General features: G+C 35.7%; 1 protein-coding gene across 1 annotated transcript in view; it reads left to right on the forward strand.

The window, feature by feature from the left end:
- FAT4 (FAT atypical cadherin 4) overlaps positions 1-20314 on the forward strand; it is a 172929-nt gene that overhangs the window by 65608 nt on the left and 87007 nt on the right. The window contains exons 3-4 of the mRNA XM_007446249.1: positions 7875-8006; positions 19169-19430. Coding sequence (XP_007446311.1) covers positions 7875-8006; positions 19169-19430 — 394 coding nt within the window. The remainder of the gene's footprint in view (positions 1-7874; positions 8007-19168; positions 19431-20314) is intronic.

Below are 20314 nucleotides of genomic sequence, written 5' to 3' on the forward strand. Positions count from 1 at the left end.
AGGGAAAGAAATGAAGAAAAAATTAAAGGAAATATGCAAACCCTGGCACCATCCCTTCATGGCAATACAGCTCTTTATTCTTGTTGTTAAGAGATGGAAGTACTTGGAGTTTAAACCCATAAATGACAGTACAAGTAGGTGTTGAATTTTCTTGTTCCTAATGACTGAACTTAACCTCATACTTGAAATTTTAAAAAGGGGTAAAGATATATGCCCTACCAAATGAAATTATTTGGTTAGTTCTTCTACCAAAAGGCTAATATAGAATGTCAAACTTTCTGCAGAAATGTAATTAGACCTTTTGCTATGTATTCTCAATATATATATAGGCTTTGACACAAATTTACTAAATAAAGCCTTGTTATCGGAAGCCAACGTAGCATGCAAAATGTGTCAATCCCACTGAATTGGGTGAATCACATAGTATTTGGCTTCATTTGAAGAAAGGGAATGGGAAGTTATTGCCAAACATTTAAAATATAAATTTGATTATTTACTTGAGCCATGGTTTCAATATTTCTATCTTGATGTCTTTGTTTAATGAATGTTGCTCTCGATTCCCAAGTTTAATGTCAAGTCATAGAATGTTTCTTTGCACGCACCACCCTGATGTCCCCCAGCACGAAGCCACTCACTGCATTGCAGGCAGACTCATACCTCACACACAGCCTCATCTCAGACAGGAAAGGTGGAGTTTTCCTTTTCAGAGCCAAAGGAAGTGACAGCTCAGGCTTGATAGTTGTACTGATCCTGGTGTGGATTTCAGTTTGGTTACTTTGCTTTCAACTTCAACTTCTCACTTGAACCTCCATACAGAAAATTAAATGCTAGATTTCAGCATTTTGTTTCACGCTGATGAAATAAAAATTGTTTTGAGTGTAAGAGTAGACTTTATCCTCACTGAATTTCAGTAGCACCTACACAGTATAAACTAGGGCATCGTTTAGCAAAGTGTTATTGGAGTGACATCATAATGACCTATTAAGGGTAATACACATTTGAATGACCTCAGTTATTTTTTCAGGTTTATTCATGACTTTTGTGGCGTTTAGTGTAGTTGTTTCTGAAGCAGTGATGGGCATTTCATAGGATCTTATATTCCAATCTCCCAACTGGGAGATTTCCTGAGTTGTTTTTGTATATGTTTATACACAAGATGTTTTTCCTAAAGCTCTTTTAAATCATTCTTCTGAGTATAAAGTTATTGAATTATCAAATATAATGTCATATCATAAAAATTATACATGATGGCATCATGGACACACAAGAACTAGGAAATCAATGGAATTGGATTGGTTCTAAATATTATTGTCATATAGGGCAAATTTAATGAATACATTCCTTATATATCAGTAACATATCTAATTTATTAAATTTGCTGAACATGTGACTCTAATAAAAATGTAAAAATAACCTGGGTTTGCTTTTAAAACAAATATCTCTGGAGAGAAAGTTACATGCTAGAGATGGATAAGTTGTGAGAATGCAAAAATGAACAAGACAATTTTTGCCCTCAAAATTCTAGAAGTTACAAATTTGAGCAGTATAAATGATCTGTTAACCTTTGCAAGGACCAATTTCTATAATATATAAATGTGTTAAAGAAATCAGAGAAAAAATACTTCCCTTGAAATAAATATTTTTTGGCAGAATTATTAATTAAAAAGGAGTGTTTAAATACAATCTGGTGGCATTATCACAATATCTTTGGAGGTAGTACATGTGAACCCTAAGCATTATTTTTGGTGCAGTGCTTTGTCACAATTTATGTGGTAATAGTAGTATTTGAGAAACTTGAAGTGTCAATTTCACAAAAATAGAAAGGCAGTAATGTAAATAATTACGTTTGGCACTAAAAAAAGCAACTAATCAAGCACTATTTGCTGTGATATGTCTTCTTTTACTCTTTTATAGTTTATGTACTTTATGTCTGTCCCACCAACCATTTAGACTTTAGTCATTTCTGAAAATGAATATTACTGCATCTTTTGAGAAAAAGAAATAGATTCTTTGTAGACATTTTAAAATCAGTAACTTTTACTGATATCTACAGAGAATTTAGCTATAGTTTCTTTACTTGTAATGTATATCCACCACCTTTTTGCTGAATGTTTAATAGTCTTCCAGTGACATCGATAAGGCAAACCTTCACAGATTACTTTCCCTTAATGTAAATATATATAAAGGAATTTAAAAATGAGCAAGAAGGTGGATAAAGTAGTATTTGTAGGGTAAATAATCAAACATTAATTTCTTCAAACATTATTTTCCTGTACACATCAAACGCATATTTTGTTTGAATGATCTCTGTCTTCATGCAAAGATTAGAGACAGTGGTCTAAGGCAAGTTATGCTGCTTGCTACCTAGCCTGGTTCTTTCCACAGATCTCTGCAAAAATCAGTGGACTAGAGTTAAGAGGCTGACAATAGTTTTTCTTAGATAAATCACTTGACATTTCAATGCTTTGCTTTTGATTAGGAGATGAACTTGCTGATATCTAAGATTCCTTCTAAGAATTTTAATATTTCTTCTTGCAAATGAATGGATTCCTAAACCTTTGTTGTATTATAAATTTTACAATCTTTCAAAAGAAAAACAATAAGATTGTTTTTCAGAACATGTTATGTAGGTTGGAGGAAGATTGTGAATTAAAAATATGTTTTGAGGCATTTTTCATCCTGATTCACTAAGAACCACTTTATTTAGCTTGCAGAGAGATTGTGTATTTAAGAATATGTTTTTAATTGTGGTTGAGATAGTGATCACAATGCAATTATCAGTTTATTAACTGGAGAATGAGCTCATAATGGACCTTGATATTTTAGTCAATTCCTTAGCCTTGAATATAGTGTATTACTTCTGTAATATCAACTTAATTTAGTGAAATACCATATTTTATATTTACACATATGTAATGATTTGATAATTGCTATTGCTAACTAATAATAATAGCAATTGCTCACTTATTATGTATCTGTATTCTGATTTATTGACTTAAAAAATTAAAAGTAAATCCCCAAGGTATAACATCATTCCTGATGCAGTGCAGAATAAAATGACAAATTGCATATAATAGGAAAAAAAATTTAAAGAGAAAAGCATTGTACTCATTTCATAGTAACTATTTGCACAGTAAGAGTTTTAGTTTTTAAATATCCATTTGGCTATTCAGCAAGTAGAATATCAAGGATTCTATTCCTTCAGCATAAATAAGTTTGGTGACAATATTTAAAGCCATATTTTTAATTAACTTTTACCTTTACAAAACTACCAAAAGACAGACCAATTTTTAATGAATTGATCATTAGCTCCTTAATCTTGGTCATGTTTTTGTCTTTAAATATCATCATTTACCAAGGTTTCACTGTCTAGGGATCAGGTGTCTCAGCTTAGAAAGTCATTATTCTGAAGATACCTAAATGGTAATGGAGTGATGGCCATAGACAATACCTATGGTTCAGCCGTTAGCTGTAGCTGATGTTTTTGCTATGAATAAGTCAACCACAAAGCTACCAACTGCCTTTGTAATTGTAGCAGGTGAAACCACATATGTTCCTTAAGGGTCAAGTATCTAAGCACAAAGGTCAACATTTGATAGGCAGGCATAAAATATGCAAGTACCTTATCTTAATGGTGTAATGTTTCTTTCATCTTTGAGGGTCAATTTTCACCAACTTACAGAATTGATACCTTAAAATGTCCTCAGACTTAAGTGATGGAAGCTACTGGCAGTTTGTATTTGTTTTATTTTCATTTAAAATACAGCCACTTGTGAAGGGAAGCTTCTGAGTTCAAAATGTGATATTTTTCAGACTTCCCTGGCAGTCCAGTGGTTAAGACTCTGTGCTCCCAATGCAGAGGTCATGGGTTTGATCCCTGGTCAGGGAACTAAGACCCCACATGTGCACAGCTTGGCCTAAAAAATAAAAAATTATTTTTAAATGTGATAGTTTTTACAAAATAATATTTAAATGCAATTACTTTGCTTATTTCAGATCCAAACAAATATAAAAATAGATGTAAAACACTAAAGGGGCAATGCTGGCACTAAAAGCTTAGCTATGCTGTAGTCTTTGGTGTGTCTTTTAAAAGAATGGAATGTATTTACCAACATATACTTTTTTTAGTTTAGGAATTATATTTTAGACAGTTTTTAAATCTCAGAATTTTAAAATAAACCACTAATAGCCATTATCTGTATTATTTAAAGTTATCTAATTTGTACAGAAAGGACTCTTTAAAAATTATAATGTCTTAATTCTTATTTCCAGATATCTTCTCTAAACTTTTAATGTTTGACTCCTGTGTTTTATATGATAATATTTCGAAACAAATCATACCAAATCTTAGTCCAAACAGGAGGTAGTAATGGAAAAAGACTCTCAGGTTGGTGGCAGATCCAAGAGAGTGAGCCAAGTTCATGTTAGGATCTGGACTCATCAAGAGAGATGGTAAATGCCAAGGACAAGATGCAGGGCAGTTCAAAGAATTATCCATGGTGTGGGGAAGCAAGTTCTTGGAATCAAGATGTCAAAATATGTTTTCCTGGAGGTAGCTGTAAATGTTTCTATTTGTACATATTTCCATGATCAAACTTCATTTCTTCCCTGCAAGGGATGGTGGCCTGTCTTATTTTCATCTGTTTTGTTTTTGTTTTTTTTTTTTTTTTTGCGGTACATGGGCCTCTCACTGTTGTGGCCTCTCCCGTTGCGGAGCACAGGCTCTGGACATGCAGGCTCAGCGGCCACGGCTCACCGGCCTAGCCACTCCACGGCATGTGGGATCTTTCCGGACGGGGCACGAACCCGTGTCCCCTGCATCGGCAGGCGGACTCTCAACCACTGCGGCACCAGGAAAGCCCTTATCGGTATTTTTGATGAGTAACATATACCCTTTATGTGATAGATCCTAAAATATTACATGGATTAATATTGGAATCAGTGACCACCTCATAGGTAAACAGGGTCCATGATCTTGGAATTCTTGGTAGTAGAAACATGGCACACCGAGTCAGAAGTGAAGGGATTGCAGGATGACACCTACTTACGCCAATGAGTTCAAATCTCCTCTCCTAGGTAATTCGTACTCCAGGCAATTGAGGGAATCTAGAGGAGTCATGCTGAAAGCTTTTCAGGAATACTTGAGGAAGTGTGAAGTGGAGAAGAGACTGGACAGTTAGAGAAAATATCCAGATTTTTCTTTAAAAAGGAATATAAAGTTTCATCTTTTTGATTGGCAAGCTGACACTGATTTGGAAAAAGCATAGTCTGGCTTATTAAATGGATGACCTATTGTATCCTTAACCAAAAATATAACCTTTGCATATATCAGATCCAATGATGAGATGTTCTAGATCTGTGTCTATAACTGGTTGATTCTAGATACATTCAGAAATGTTTAGTTTTGAACTCATTAATATTTAACTAAATTTATTCTTGCTAATAAAAAAGGAAATACTTTGCTGTACCTGAAGTGATGGAGTTGGCCAAAATTTCATAGAGAATACATGATCACAGACTTTTAGAGCTGTATCTAGGAATTGCCTAGTTCATTTTTTTTTTTTTTAATTCTGACAAAGATTTATAGGCTGACCCAAGATTATATGGCTAGTTAGTTCATATGTAAGTGTTCCAAATTCCAGACAGGAATAATATGCACATTTGTCAAAATATATTTATATAGCTGTGACATACTTTTCAGATATGATTCATTATGTTTATTGAGCACACACACAAACAAGGGAGGTATGTGTGGAGAGAGAGAAAGACAGGTTTGCATTGTAGTGAAGAAAACTTACTGACTTACTAGATCTTAACCTGTGTACCTTTGGTTAACTCATTTCTCTAATGAAAGATAGTAGTACCTGCCTCATAGGGCTCTTTTGAGGATTTTATATGTATATATGTGTGTGTGTGGATGCATGTGTATATGTGTGTACACATACATATAATTTAAAACAGCATTTGCCATGTGCATGTTAGTTATAACTATTAAAATATAGAAGGGTCTTGTTCAGTTCATGCACTCATAATGAAGAATCTTTCTATTATTCCCAACATGCTTCTAGTGTGTGGTACAGGTCCTGATGTATCTTTGATGTCATGTTTAATTGGTGCCAATCTGGATTCTCTTTACCCTCAATTTAGTGTTCTTCCTCCCCCGCACAGATATGCACATATACTTACATAAACACATACTCATATATGCATATTCTGTCACATATGCAGTGTTTCTCTGGTTCTGAGGAACACCTAGTTCTGTCCTGGTAGTTTGAAAACCAAGATCTACTTTTTATTGAACACTTCCCTCTGTGCTAGTCATTTTGCCGGCATCATCAAGGTTTAGTCTTCATAAAATGCTCCAAGATAAATGTTATTATCCTAATTTTAAGATAAGGAGACTGAGGCTCAGGGAAATTAAGTGCTCGAGTTTCCCCAGTTAATAAGCTGCAGAGAGAATCTGAACTCAGGTCTTTCTAATTCGAAAACTCATGTTGTTTACAACCTTGCAAGGAAGTTGGAAATGCTCCTTATAGACTGCAGTTTTAGCCATTGTGGACCTTTTCTAAAGGAAGTGGTGTAGAGAATGATGTCAGCCAAAAAAGAAGTGGCAGATTTCTAGCTACTGAGGCTGTCTTAACCACTTCCTAGACTAATTTGAGCCACTAGCTATGATCAAAACTGTCCTGTTAAATGGTGGAACTATAATAATTATTTAGTACTGAATTTTGTACATTGTTTTCTGGGTTTTTCTTTTTTATCAATTGCTCATCCGTTTACTTGCCTAGCTTTCCTGTATTTCCCACTCATTCCTTGCCAGAGAATAATGACAATCCTACCTATTACTTCTCCCTCCACCCAAGCCCACCCTCCTCTCTTCCTGGAAAAGAAGAAACCAGAATTCTTTTGCTCTCTCCTAATATTCATACTCATCACTCTTGGATCTGATGGAGTTTTTACAGTGTAACTATAAAAGATGAAATTTCATCCTAGGAGAAAAATGTCCTGGTTATATCTGAGCTAAATGAATGGATGGATCTTTCTCCGTGACTTGATTTTGTGACCCAACTGGGGAAACTTTCAGTTTTATTAGCAGCTGTCTCCCCTTTTCTTATCAGATATTCAGCTTTTAGCACCTAGCTCGAAAGAGAAAACACATGGTTTGAAGTTATTATTTAAACTTCACAAATTGTTATTTCTAAACAATTTTTCTTAGGTAGGGAAACAAATAACTCTGACAAGGATCTTTCAAACAAAGCTGTTAATATTTGCAATTTATATGAATGCTACATCTGAATGGAATGATTGTTTAGCTTTAGTCACATTAAGATGTGCTGAAAGGAGTGGAAATAGAAAAGATGTGTGTAGTTTTCTTCCCGTAAAGATTGAGAGTTGACTTTAAAGGGAAAAATGCTGAGTGTTTCTTAAAACAAAATGTGAATTTCTTTATTTCCTTTGGACATTAGTTGCCAATATGTAAACATTTCAGGAAGAAATTTTATACAACCTCATCTGTGTGTCAGGCAACATTTAATGGTTGAAAGACAGACAGTCCTAAGTCTCAACAATTCTTCACTGGTGCACAAATATGGGGATTAAAATGACAGTTGATTGTGGACCTATTCTATTCTAAGCTCCAAGTTGATCATTTAAAATCAGTTACGATCAACAAGTCACATGATCTTTATTTGGCTTTTATATTTTCCTATAAATATTTCACAACTTTCTCTAGGGTATTTTCTGTTTTTGATGTCGTATACGAAGGTTCTGATTCTTTTTGGAAGGACTATTTGAATAGACTCTTGGTATACAATTTAATTGGTATCTTGCAGACATGTGCAATATTCATACATTGTTTCTTTCTCTCCTTGTAGGTAGAAATAACACTTCAGGATATCAATGACAATCCACCAGTGTTCCCAACCGACATGCTGGATCTCACAGTGAAGGAGAACACTGGAGATGGCTCTAAGATTATGCAACTAACAGCCATGGATGCTGACGAGGTAGTTCAGACACTCTCTCTGAATTTTTGAAACCTAGTATTCCAGTGATCTATCAAATTTCTATTGTATGTTGACAACATTTATTTCCTTATAATTAAGGTTAAGCGTTGTGTGCTCTTTTCCAAAGAAATTAAGTAATTCTTGAAATATGATATAGGAATGCTAAGGTAAAGACTGTCTAGTTGTAATTTTCCTTTGATCAGCAATTAACAGCTCAGTTCATTGCTGGCTACATTTTGGATTTCTTAGCCAAATTATTTTAATTTCTCAAATAGTAAAAAATTCCTACAGAAATATCTTATTTTTTAATGCTAGTATCACTGCCATTTGCTATCTTATAGCATATATAGCTAAGAATTTATTTTTTATTTGTAATTGAAAAAAGAAAATTATTTAAAATTAAAAAAAAATAAGGCTACCTTGCAACTTTTCATTTAATTTGCATATATACATATATGCAAATATAAATATATATAATTTAATTATAGCCTTATATACTTTAAGGAAATTATCTAGGTAGCTAATGAGTTATCAATTCCATTAATAAACAGAAATTTCTTTCCTAGTGGTAAACTGAAATTTTGGGGCACAGTCTAGATTAGCTAATGCTCCAAATGGCATGGCAGCTTATATAATTTGTAATTTACATTTTTCCCATTAAAAAAATAGTATCACTTGTTTTCTCCTTCTTGCTAGGTAAAGGGTTTAATTAATGTTCTAGAGTTTTGGAAAGAGGAATAATGTTCCCCTACACTAGTATCCCCTTTCCCTTTAAGCTAAGCCCCAAATAGGTCAGATAATTTAATTTCCTTACCCTCAGTTAAAATCCAGAAGTATCTGAAAACTTGATTTTTGGCTTATTTCTTAGACTTTAAAAAGGTAAATAATTCAATAGCAGACTAATATTTAACAGCCAGTACAGAAATATAATGACTTAGTCATTTATACATTTTGCCAAATTTCTTTTTCCTAAGGAAAAGGAAACAAAATAAAGCAAGGACATTTAGGTAATTGTAGTTTTCTACTGAAAAAGATTTGGTGTTTCAAGTTGAGTACCTCCTACTCAATTTTATATAGAGAAAAGTTTATTCCCAACTCCAGCTACCATTAAGAGTTGTGTGCAGAATATTTCTATTATTATTGATAGATGTGAAATATCATCAACTATAATTTAGTAAATACTGCATTTCCTTAAAGCTCATCATTGATAATGTATATTTGGATAGCTCAATTCATAAATTTTCATTATCTCTTATTTAGCAAAATAGCTAAAAAACAACAGAAAAGAAGCTCATGCAATTGCTATAAGCCTACGCAATCGATAAATCAAATAATTGTAATTGTAACAACTGCTCTGTTAGCTATACTCTCTGTAGAAACAGAACAAATAAACCTCATTTATTTCAAGTGATTTATACAAGGCAGGAAGCAATAATATGTTAATTAAAATATATATATATATATATATTCTGATGGGATACACTAGTCTCTTAAGAACTGATTGTTTGAAAGAGATGCCAACATTCAAGCCTTTTAATACTATTATGTTGATACTGTTATAATTTTATTTTCCTCTCTACTTTTTCTTTTCACGATATGACAGAGAAGGGTTAACACAAATGCAATGCTGCCTGTATGTTTATTTTTCTCTCTTTAACTTTTCTGTGTGTGTGTATGCCCACACACACTTGCATTGTCTTCAGGTTCATCTTTTGAGATGTGTTTATATTTATGATGAAATTTGAAGAAGGCTGGGAAAGTCCTTATGTCTCTAGGTATTTACGTCAACACGGTTTTAGTGTACTTTGTTTTATTTCTATTGAGCTTTGTTTTTTAAGTTAAAAAAATGTAAGTAACCATGCTGGTGTTATCCTTAGATGTTCCAGTTTTTGTTTTTTTTGTTTTTTTAAATTACTAAATGTAAGGTGATGATAGCTAGGATATGCAAGAAGTGCATTTGAGGTGAGGAAGGGTGGGGAGTTAAAGGGGCAGAAAGGGGTAAAGTTATAAAGCAGGAATAACTAGGGAAAAGAAAGACTTGTTTGCAATTCAGAGGGCGGTAGGGATGTTGACAATTTGTGCAGGATGTGACTGCACCTGAAGGCATAAAAATCACCACTTGAGTATTTTATAATAGGACCTGTATGCGGGGACAAGGAGAGGGGAGGTGGAAGGAGGAAAAGGCAGCAGAGGATGGAAGGAAGTAGTTTCACCTGCAACTTTAAAGAAAAGAAGGGGAGGAGACCTTCAAGAAGGCAGAGGAGTAACATGTGGAGATCACCTTCCTCCCCACAAATACATCAAAAATACATCTACATGTGGAACAACTACAGAACACCTACTGAACGCTGGCAGAAGACCTCAGACCTCCCAAAAGTCAAGAAACTTCCCACGTACCTGGGTAGGGCAAAAGAAAAAAGAATAAACAGAGACAAAAGAATAGGGATGGGACCTGCACCAGTGGGAGGGAGCTGTGAAGGAGGAAAGATTTCCACACACTGGAAGCCCCTTCGCGGGCTGAGACTGCGGGTGGCGAAGTGGGGAAGCTTCGGAGCCGCAGAGGAGAGCGCAGCAACAGGGGGGCGGAGGGCAAAGCGGAGAGATTCCCGCACGGAGGATCGGTGCCGACCGGCACTCACCAGCCCGAGAGGCTTGTCTGCTCACCCGCCGGGGCGGGCGGGGCTGCGAGCTGAGGCTTGGGCTTTGGTCTGAGCACAGGGAGAGGACTGGGGGTGGCGGCGTGAACACAGCCTGAAGGGGGCTAGTGCGGCACAACTGGCCGGGACGGAGTCCGGGGAAAAGTCTGTAGCTGCCGAAGAGGCACAAGACCATTGTAAACAAGCTCCAGAGAAGAGTGCGAGCTGCGGCTACCAGCGTGGACCCCAGAGACAGGCATGAAACGCTATGGCTGCTGCTGCCGCCACCAAGAAGCCTGTGTGTGAGCACAGGTCACAATCCACACTTCCCCTCCCGGGAGCCTGTGCAGCCCGCCACTGCCAGGGTCCCGTGATCCAGGGACAACTTCCCCGGGAGAATGCATGTCGCGCCTCAGGCTGGTACAACGTAGCGCCAGCCTCTGCCACTGCAAGCTCGCCCCACATCCATACCCCTCCCTCCCCACGGCCTGAGTGAGCCAGAGCCCCCCAGTCAGAGGCTCCTTTAACCCCGTCCAGTCTGGGCGGGAACAGACACCCTCAGGCGACCTACACGCAGAGGCAGGGCCAAATCCAAAGCTGAACCCCGGGAGCTGTGCGAAAAAAGAAGAGAAAGGGAAATCTCTCCCAGCAGCCTCAGGAGCATCGGAGTAAATCTCCACAGTCAACTTGATGTACCCTGCATCTGTGGAATACCTGAATAGACAACGAATCATCCCAAATTGAGGGGGTGGACTTTGGGAGCAACGATACATATATTTTTTTCCTTTTTCTCTTTTTGCGAGTGTGTATGTGTATGCTTCTTTGTGTAATTTTGACTGTATAGCTTTGCTTTTACCATTTGTCCTAGGGTTCTGTCTGTCCATTTCTTTGTTGTTGTTGTTGCTTCTTTTTTTTTTTCTTTTTTTAGTATAGTTTTTAGCACTTGTTATCATTGATGGATTTGTTTTTTGGTTTGGTTGCTCTCCTTTTTTTTCTTTGTTTTTTAAATTTTTTTAATTTTTAATAATTATTTTTTATTTTAATAACTTTATTTTACTTTTTCTTTCTTCCTTTTTTTCTCCCTTTTCTTCTGAGCCATGTGACTGACAGGATCTTGTTGCTCTGGCTGGGTGTCAGGACTGTGTCTCTGAGGTGGGAGAGCTGAGTTCAGGACATTGGTCCACCGGAGACCTCCCGGCTCCGTGTAATAAATATCAAATGGTGAAAGCCTCCCAGAGATTATAAGAAAATTATAAGACATTGATGAAAGAAATGAAAGATGATACAAACAGGTGGAGAGATATACCATGTTCTTGGATTGGAAGAATCAACATTGTGAAAATGACTGTACTACCCAAAGCAATCTACAGATTCAATGCAATCCCTATTAAACTACCACTGGTATTTTTAACAGAAGTAGAACAAAATATTTCACAATTTGTATGGAAACACAAAAGACTCTGAATAGCCAAAGCAATCTTGAGAAAGAAAAACTGAGGAATCCAGCTCCCTGACTTCAGACTATATGACAAAGCTACAATAATCAAGACAGTATGGTACTGGCACAAAAACAGAAATATAGATCAATGGAACAGGATAGAAAGCCCAGAGGTAAGCCCACGCACATATGGTCAGCTTATTTTTGATAAAGGAAGCAAGAATATACAATGGAGAAGAGACAGCCTCTTCAATAACTGGTGCTCAGAAAACTAGACAGCTGCATGGAAAAGACTGAAATTAGAACACTTCCTAACACCTAACACAAAAATAAACTCAAAATGGATTAAAGACCTAAATATAATTCCAGACACTATAAAACTCTTAGAGGGAAGCATAGGCAGAACACTCTATGACATAAATCACAGCAAGATCCTTTTTGACCCACCTCCTAGAGAAATGGAAATAAAAACAAAAATAAACAAATGGGAACTAATAAAACTTAAAAGCTTTTGCACAGCAAAGGAAACATAAACAAGACAAAAAGACAACCTTCAGGATGGGAGAATATATTTGCAAATGAAGCAAGTAACAAAGGATTAATCTCCAAAATTCACAAGCAGCTCATGCTGCTTAATATCCAAAAAACAAACAACCCAATCCAAAAATGGGCAGAAGACCTAAACAGACATTTCTCCATAGAAGATATACAGATTGCCAACAAACACATGAAAGGATACTCAACATCACTAATCATTAGAGAAATGCTAATCAAAACCACAATGAGGTATCACCTCACACCAGTCAGAATGGCCATCCTCAAAAAATCTACAAACAATAAATGCTGGAAAGGGAACCCTCTTGCACTGTTGGTGGGAATGTAAATTGATACAGCCACTATGGAGAAGCATATTCCCTGAAAAAAACATAATTCAAAAAGAGTCATGTACCATAATATTCATTGCAGTGTGATTTACAATAGCCAGGACATGGAAGCAACCTAAGTGTCCATCAATAGATGAATGGATAAAGAAGATGTGGCACATATACACAATGGAATATTACTCAGTCATAAAAAGAAACGAAATTTAGTTATTTGTAGTGAGGTGGATGGACCTAAAGACTGTCATACAGAGTGAAGTAAGTCAGAAAGAAAAAAACATATACCATATGCTAACATATATATGGAATCTAAAAAAAAAAAAAACTGGTTATGAAGAACCTAGGGGCAGGACAGGAATAAATATGCAGATGTAGAGAATGGACTTGAGGACACGGGGAGGGGGAAGGGTAAGCTGGGACGAAGTGAGAGAGTGGCATGGACTTATATATACTACCAAATGTAAAATAGCTAGTGGGAAGCAGCTGCATAGCACAGGGAGATTAGCTTGCTGCTTTGTGACCACCTAGAGGGGTGGGATAGGGAGGGTGGCAAGGAGATGCAAGAGGGAGGAGATATGGGGATATATGTATATGTAGAGCTGATTCACTATTTTATAAAGCAGAAACTAACACACTATTGTAAAGCAATTATACTCCTATAAAGATGTTTAAAAATAAAAAGAAAAATGGAGGACATTTTTGGACAACTGTTTTTGGACTCTTATGTTTAAAAATTTAAGCCCCTGAGGTTGTTTTCCTTCTTGGATATGTTTTCTCTTAAATTTTTTAGTAGCATTTTAATGACTACTGACTATTTCCAATCCTGACTTTAGAAACCAATTTCTTTGGCTGTATGCCATGCATAATGGATACCTAGGCTTCCTATGGCATTCAGAACTATTGGCTGTTTCCTTTTTTGAGTGGTGTATAATAAATTAATATTAATGCTTTTAGGTAAACCTTCTATCTTCTTCTCTATTGTCAGCTCCTTACCTCTTAGTGAAATTTGAAAATATGTATATATATATATATATGTTTGAAATGTTTTCTCTCTTACCAAATAATGGCTCTGTTTTCTTTCTTCATCTAGTTTTGAGTAGGAATCAATATTGAAAGCAAGGAGTTGATTTTACTTTGTGGCCAGCATTGAATTGTCACACAACTATCCAGTAGATTGATTTTGCAAGATTAATAGAATTCTTTAAAATGCTAAGATTATGTAGGTAATCAGCAAATTATGTCTATATATTCTTTAGTTTATACACTTGTCCTTAATTACTAAATTGAACATAAAAATATTAGTATGGGGCTTCCGTGGTGGCGCAGTGGTTGGGAGTCCGCCTGCCGATGCAGAGAACACGGGCTCGTGCCCCGGTCTGGGAAGATCCCACATGCTGCGGAGCGGCTGGGCCCGTGAGCCACGGCCGCTGGGCCTGTGCGTCCGGAGCCTGTGCTCCGCAACGGGAGAGGCCACAACAGTGAGAGGCCCGCATACCGCAAAAAAAAAAAAAAAAAAAAAAAATATTAGTATGTTAGAGAAACTAGTATGTCACTGAAGAGTATTGCCTGGGTAAAGGAATCAGTTTTAGAAAGCAACATATACATGTTGAACGTAATTTAAATATCTTTTGAAACATGTGTTGGATCAAGATACACATCTCTCAGAAGCATGTGACTTTGTCGGTCTCTTGTTTCCTTCGATAAACAGAATTATTATGCTTGTAATTGGCCAGGATACTCAAGCTTTGTTCCGTGGTACCATATGTGTTTTTGAAAATACTACTTAAGTTCATAAAATGCATTTGCAATTTATAGCTATTTACTTTTAGAATTCCTTCCACTTACTTTTGTCTCTGTGGTTCCTCAGGAGAGTGGAGTATTTTTAAACAGCATTATTTCCACTGGGCTACAGCTGAAATACGATATTTGTTTCTTGTAGCATTGCTGATACTGCATATTTGGAATATTTAATAAATAGACTTTTCAAAAGACCTAATTAAATCATTACTCTTGGCTACACATTTTCAGACATTCACTAGAACTACTAATGTACCACATCAGCTGATTTTGAAAGTGAAAAAGATGGTTTATCGACATAGTCTGATGCCTTTGCTTCTGTTCAGAAGAATTATCATAAGTTTAGGAGTATTAATTATTATAGTCATTTTGCAAACAGCACATTTCTAAATTTCAAACCATTTGTACAATAGCTTGAAATATGTTTTTATATCTTGGCTTTCCCCTAGTTTCCAAATTCCATTTTAATAAGTCAGAATTGAGTGTAGCTGTTTTTCCCTGGACTGTTTTACCAGAATAATCGAATTCCTTGTGAAATAGAACAAATGGTACAGAATGTGGTCAGATTAGAAGTCTAAAATTCTTATTGAATGTTTTTGTTAAACCATACAATTACAATAAATACATTAGATACTCTATGTACACCTGAATATACAAGATAAATGTGCATAGTATGTTAAACCCAGCTGTTCCATTACTAAATTAAAATGTTCTTTGAGGCAGTCACGTTACTAAATGTTAAGATTCGCTTAGGGAATGCAGTACAAATATAGCAAATGCCACTAAATGTGAATTTTGAAAGAGTATTTTTGCCTTCGACTGTTAGAAATCATCCCCTTATGTGTTTGGTCATGAAGATAAAATATATTTAATCTGTGATGGAAAAGATGTATGGAAACTTCAGCTGCTGAAATTTCCCAGCATGTCAGCTTTATAGTCTAAACACTCTAAATTTACGTTCTTCCTAATATCTTCTGGAGAGTTCTTAGTCTGTATATTTTAATAAATACTTTGCTATAGCTTAATATGGTAAAAAAAAAAAAGTATATTTGTTTTATGTGAGTATATTTAAATCAAAAAGCAATTTTTGAAGTTGACAATTCCAACACTACTTATACCTCAGTGTCAAGACTCAACACTACATATTAACAGGAAATCAGAAAATATTTTCCCTGGGATATATAGCAACTCTAATCAAATTTTTACTTAAATTATTTATTTGCAAACAACTTAGTCATCAAACACATTTAACTTGTTGTATTCCTTTTATAAGAAAATAATTAAAATAGGGCTAAAAGTAACAATTAGCATTGTCATACACTTAAAGCTTCTCAAGGATTGTTCTAGGTCCTTTACACGTATGAACGCCTTTAATCCTCAGAGCAACCCTATGTGGCAGGTATTATTACCAACCTGATTGTCCAGGTAAGGAAACATTGTCTCAAAGAGGTTAGGTAGTGGCCCAATGACACACAATTAATAAGTAGTAGAGCAAATATTCAAGCCCAAAACTATGACCCCAGAGCATCAGATCTCAACCAGTACGGTGTATAATATTTAACTCAATATTTCAATTATAATATACATATAAGTAAGCATATCTAAATCAAACTGCTCATAATTGCAACAATATATAGGTAAGTTTATAAGAGATTTTTAAATACTGTAAAGTTAACATCCCCCATCATCAAATCCAGATGGGTGCTTAATTTTTTTTATTAATTTTTATTTGAGTACAGTTGCTTTACAATGTTGTGTTAGTTTCTGCTGTACAGCAAAGTGAATCAGCTATACATATACATATACCCCTCTTTTTTTGGATTTCCTTCCCATTTAGGTTACCACGGAGCACTGAGTTCCCTGAGCTATACAGTAGATTCTCATTAAAAAAATATGAAACACTTCACGAATTTGTGTGTCATCCTTGCGCAGGGGCCATGCTGATCTCCTCTGTATCATTCCAGTTTTAGTATATGTGCTGCCAAAGCGAGCACTGGGTGCTTTAATTTTAATTTCCCTTAATTTCTTTATTTTTGACTCTGCTAAAATCTGTTCTTTCTTGAAACCCTCCCTTTAACCTCTGTGGCAGTCTGTCCTCTGGGTCTCCTAGGTCTCTCCCCCTCTTCTTCCCTTAGTCCCTGCCCCTTTTTCCCATTCTCTAAATGTAGTATTCAATCTTTATGCTGCTGTTCCTTTCTTGATCTATTCTAATTTAAATCCTCAACAAATCTTGTGGCCTCAACTGTGACCTACATATATCGACCGTCAGATAGTTTCATGAAACCCCTTTTCAAATCTCTGACCACACAACCATTTCTATGGTTATGACCATTGCCACATAACCATTTCTATGAAACTACCCTTCAATTGCTTAACATACTATACATAAAATTATAAAATTTCACTGCGTACTTTCTCCTGCGTCAAAGCAGATCCTATCCTGAGATGTCTTCAGCAAGAGTATTCTCCTAATTCACAGCCAAAGTAATTTGAAATTAAATTTTTTTCCTTCTGTTTCACTTTTACACCCATTGCCTGGAGTTGTTAAAAGAAAGAAATGAGACTGAGTGAAGTAAGTCAGACACAGAAAATTAAATATCATATTTTTTTATATCTGGAAACTAAAAATAGGGTACAAATGAACTTACTTACAAAACAGAAGTAGAGTCACAGGTGTAGAAAACAGGGGTTAAGGGCAGGGGGAAGGGATAAACTGGGAGTTTGGGATTGACATATACACATTACTATACATAAAGTAGATAACTAATAAGAACCTATTGTATAGCACAGGGAACTCTACTCAATATTCTGTAATGACTTATATGAGAAAAGAATCTAAAGAAAGAGTGGATATATATATGTATATGTATATGTATATATATATATATATATATATATATATATATATAACTGATTCACTTTACTGTACACCTGAAACTAACACAACATTGTAAATCAACTGCAATTTTAAAAAAAAAAGAAAGAAATGAGAATATAGGGGAATGTTGAACAAATGAGAGATATTGTTACTGTTACCTCTATAACCAATAACCTATCAGATCTTACTAATTTGTCCTGTGTATTATGTTTGGTACATAATAATTGAGAGCCTCATTTCTAGAGCAAGATAGCCAGGGTTCATATTTCTTTGTCTCAGTTTCTTTATCTTCAAAATTGGGATAATAATAGTACTTACCCAACTGGATTACCTTTAAGTATGTAAACAATTAGTGCCCATGAAGTGATGTGCTCAGAGCAGTGCTTAGCACTTAAAAAACACTTAATAAATGTTGTATTTTTCTCAACTTTTCCATTCCTTCTGCCAAATTCCTAGTTCATACCTCAGATTTTGAGTGCTACAGCTCTAAGATCTGAGAGAAAACAAGAATGGATCCCTGCTTTCATCTTACAGAACAGGGACTTGGAACCAGAAAATAATACAGATTGTATAGAGTTTCATCTTGAGGAAATAAAGCCCCAGTCTCTTGGGGCCAAACTTTATTCACTGTCTCCCTTCTCTGGCCTCCCCTCATTCTAGTCCATCCCACCCTATCGAGAGCCTTAAAAGATTGTTTTCAATTAAAACAAGATTAGTGGTTTCTTGGCCATACAATTCAATGTGTGTTACAACTGAGATTCTCCAACATACACCCATACTCTAATACTTTAGCTTGATTTTTCTTCTTTTATTTTAGATGTAAACTCTCCACACTACCAAATTGGTCAAAATAATCCCTGTCTTTTGTTCTTACAGTGCTTAATGCAAGGCTCCATTTAGTGCTTGATTTGTTTAATACCTTTTCGTGTTGAACCAGAAGGAACATGAGCTCAGAGTCAGGCCGACTAGGGTTTGAAATCCACGCTCACCCTTACAGCGTGACTGCATAAGTTAACTAGCATCTCGAAACCCCGTGTCTTCATTTGAGGAATAGTATCTCATGGAGCTGTGAATTGAAGCGAGATAATACATACTTAGTGCTGTCACTAGGCCTGGCACAGAGCAAGCCTTTAGCAAACCTCTGGTTATGTGGTTAATAGTATTAGCATCATTCATATTTTCCATGTGTATATTTTAAGAATTAAAAAACATAAATACTGAAGGTTGAGATTTGTTGTGTTATTTAATGGAGTGAATGGTATATATAAATACTGAAGGTTGAGATTCGTTGTGTTGTATAAATACCAAAATATACATATAAATACTGAAGGTTGCGATTTGTTGTTATTTAATGGAGTGGATGGTGAAAGACTAGGTAATACACTACTCTGGCTTGTTACCTTTTGAAATCTTACAGTATCATGTGAAATTAAGCCCCAAAGCTTCACTTTGTCGAATACATATTCAGCACCAGGAGTGGTACTCTTGGTGTTCTATTTCTAGCAGTTCAGATACTCATCTTTTTTTCCTAGGGTGCAAATGCTCTTGTCACATACACAATCATTAGTGGAGCCGATGACAGTTTCCGAATTGACCCTGAATCTGGAGATCTGATAGCTACCAAGAGGTTGGACAGGGAACGCCGTTCCAAATATTCCTTGCTGGTTCGTGCAGATGACGGCCTTCAGTCCTCAGATATGAGAATAAATATCACTGTCAGCGATGTGAATGACCACACACCCAAGTTCTCCAGGCCTGTGTACTCTTTTGACATCCCAGAAGACACTACCCCAGGTAGGTGGCACGCCCATAAGTGTATTGGCAAGGATCACCTTTGACTACAATTATGGACTATGTTTTGGATACTCTTAAATTGTGACTAGTTTTTACCATATGCTACTAGGTATAAATGCTGGATTTTGAAATATTTTAATTAACCATCTTCACTACAGTTCTGAAACAAATTTCTAGACTTTTGAGAGGAAGTGAAGTTAGCCAATCATCTGATTACTAATTACAGATATTTCTGTTTCTGAAAGTATTTGTGACATGCATTGTGGATTTTTCTGGCAACCATAGTTTTGATAGCATTTTTCCACTTTAAAAACGTCTGATGTTCACTTTGTTATAAAGCAGAAACTAACACACCATTGTAAAGCAATTATACTCCAATAAAGATTAAAAAAAAAAAAGTCTGTTGTGATTATGTTGCTGTGCATAGAAAGAGCAAAGAAAAGCACATGAAAACCTGTCAATACTGGTTCTAACACTTACTAGCTGTGTGAACCAGGGCAGTGTATTCATTTCTCTTAGCTTCAGTTCATTCTTCTGTATATGGAAACAATTCCTGTTAGAATTAGGGTAAAACATATATGAGTTTGCTAACATGGGGTTCGAGGATTAGCAGATGCTTAATAAATGTTAGTAAAATAGGAATCCTGAATTCCCACCTTGTCTATTTGAACATATTATGCTGTGACTGTTGAATTTGAGTACCCAAAATCCATGTAATTGGTGTGGGTATGCTTCCTTCCCACTATTTGAAATTCTTATCTAAAACTGAAATTGTATTCTGAATTACATTTGGAGTGAGTTTGGAATAAGGCGTATGTTTTAGAAACTCATTTGACAGAGGAGTGAAACATTTATAGAAGCCTACTTCTCACTACAGTCCCCAA

Source organism: Lipotes vexillifer, unplaced genomic scaffold (genome assembly GCF_000442215.2).
Source record: "Lipotes vexillifer unplaced genomic scaffold, Lipotes_vexillifer_v1.1 scaffold159, whole genome shotgun sequence".
In the NCBI taxonomy this organism is placed as follows: Eukaryota; Metazoa; Chordata; class Mammalia; order Artiodactyla; family Lipotidae; genus Lipotes; species Lipotes vexillifer.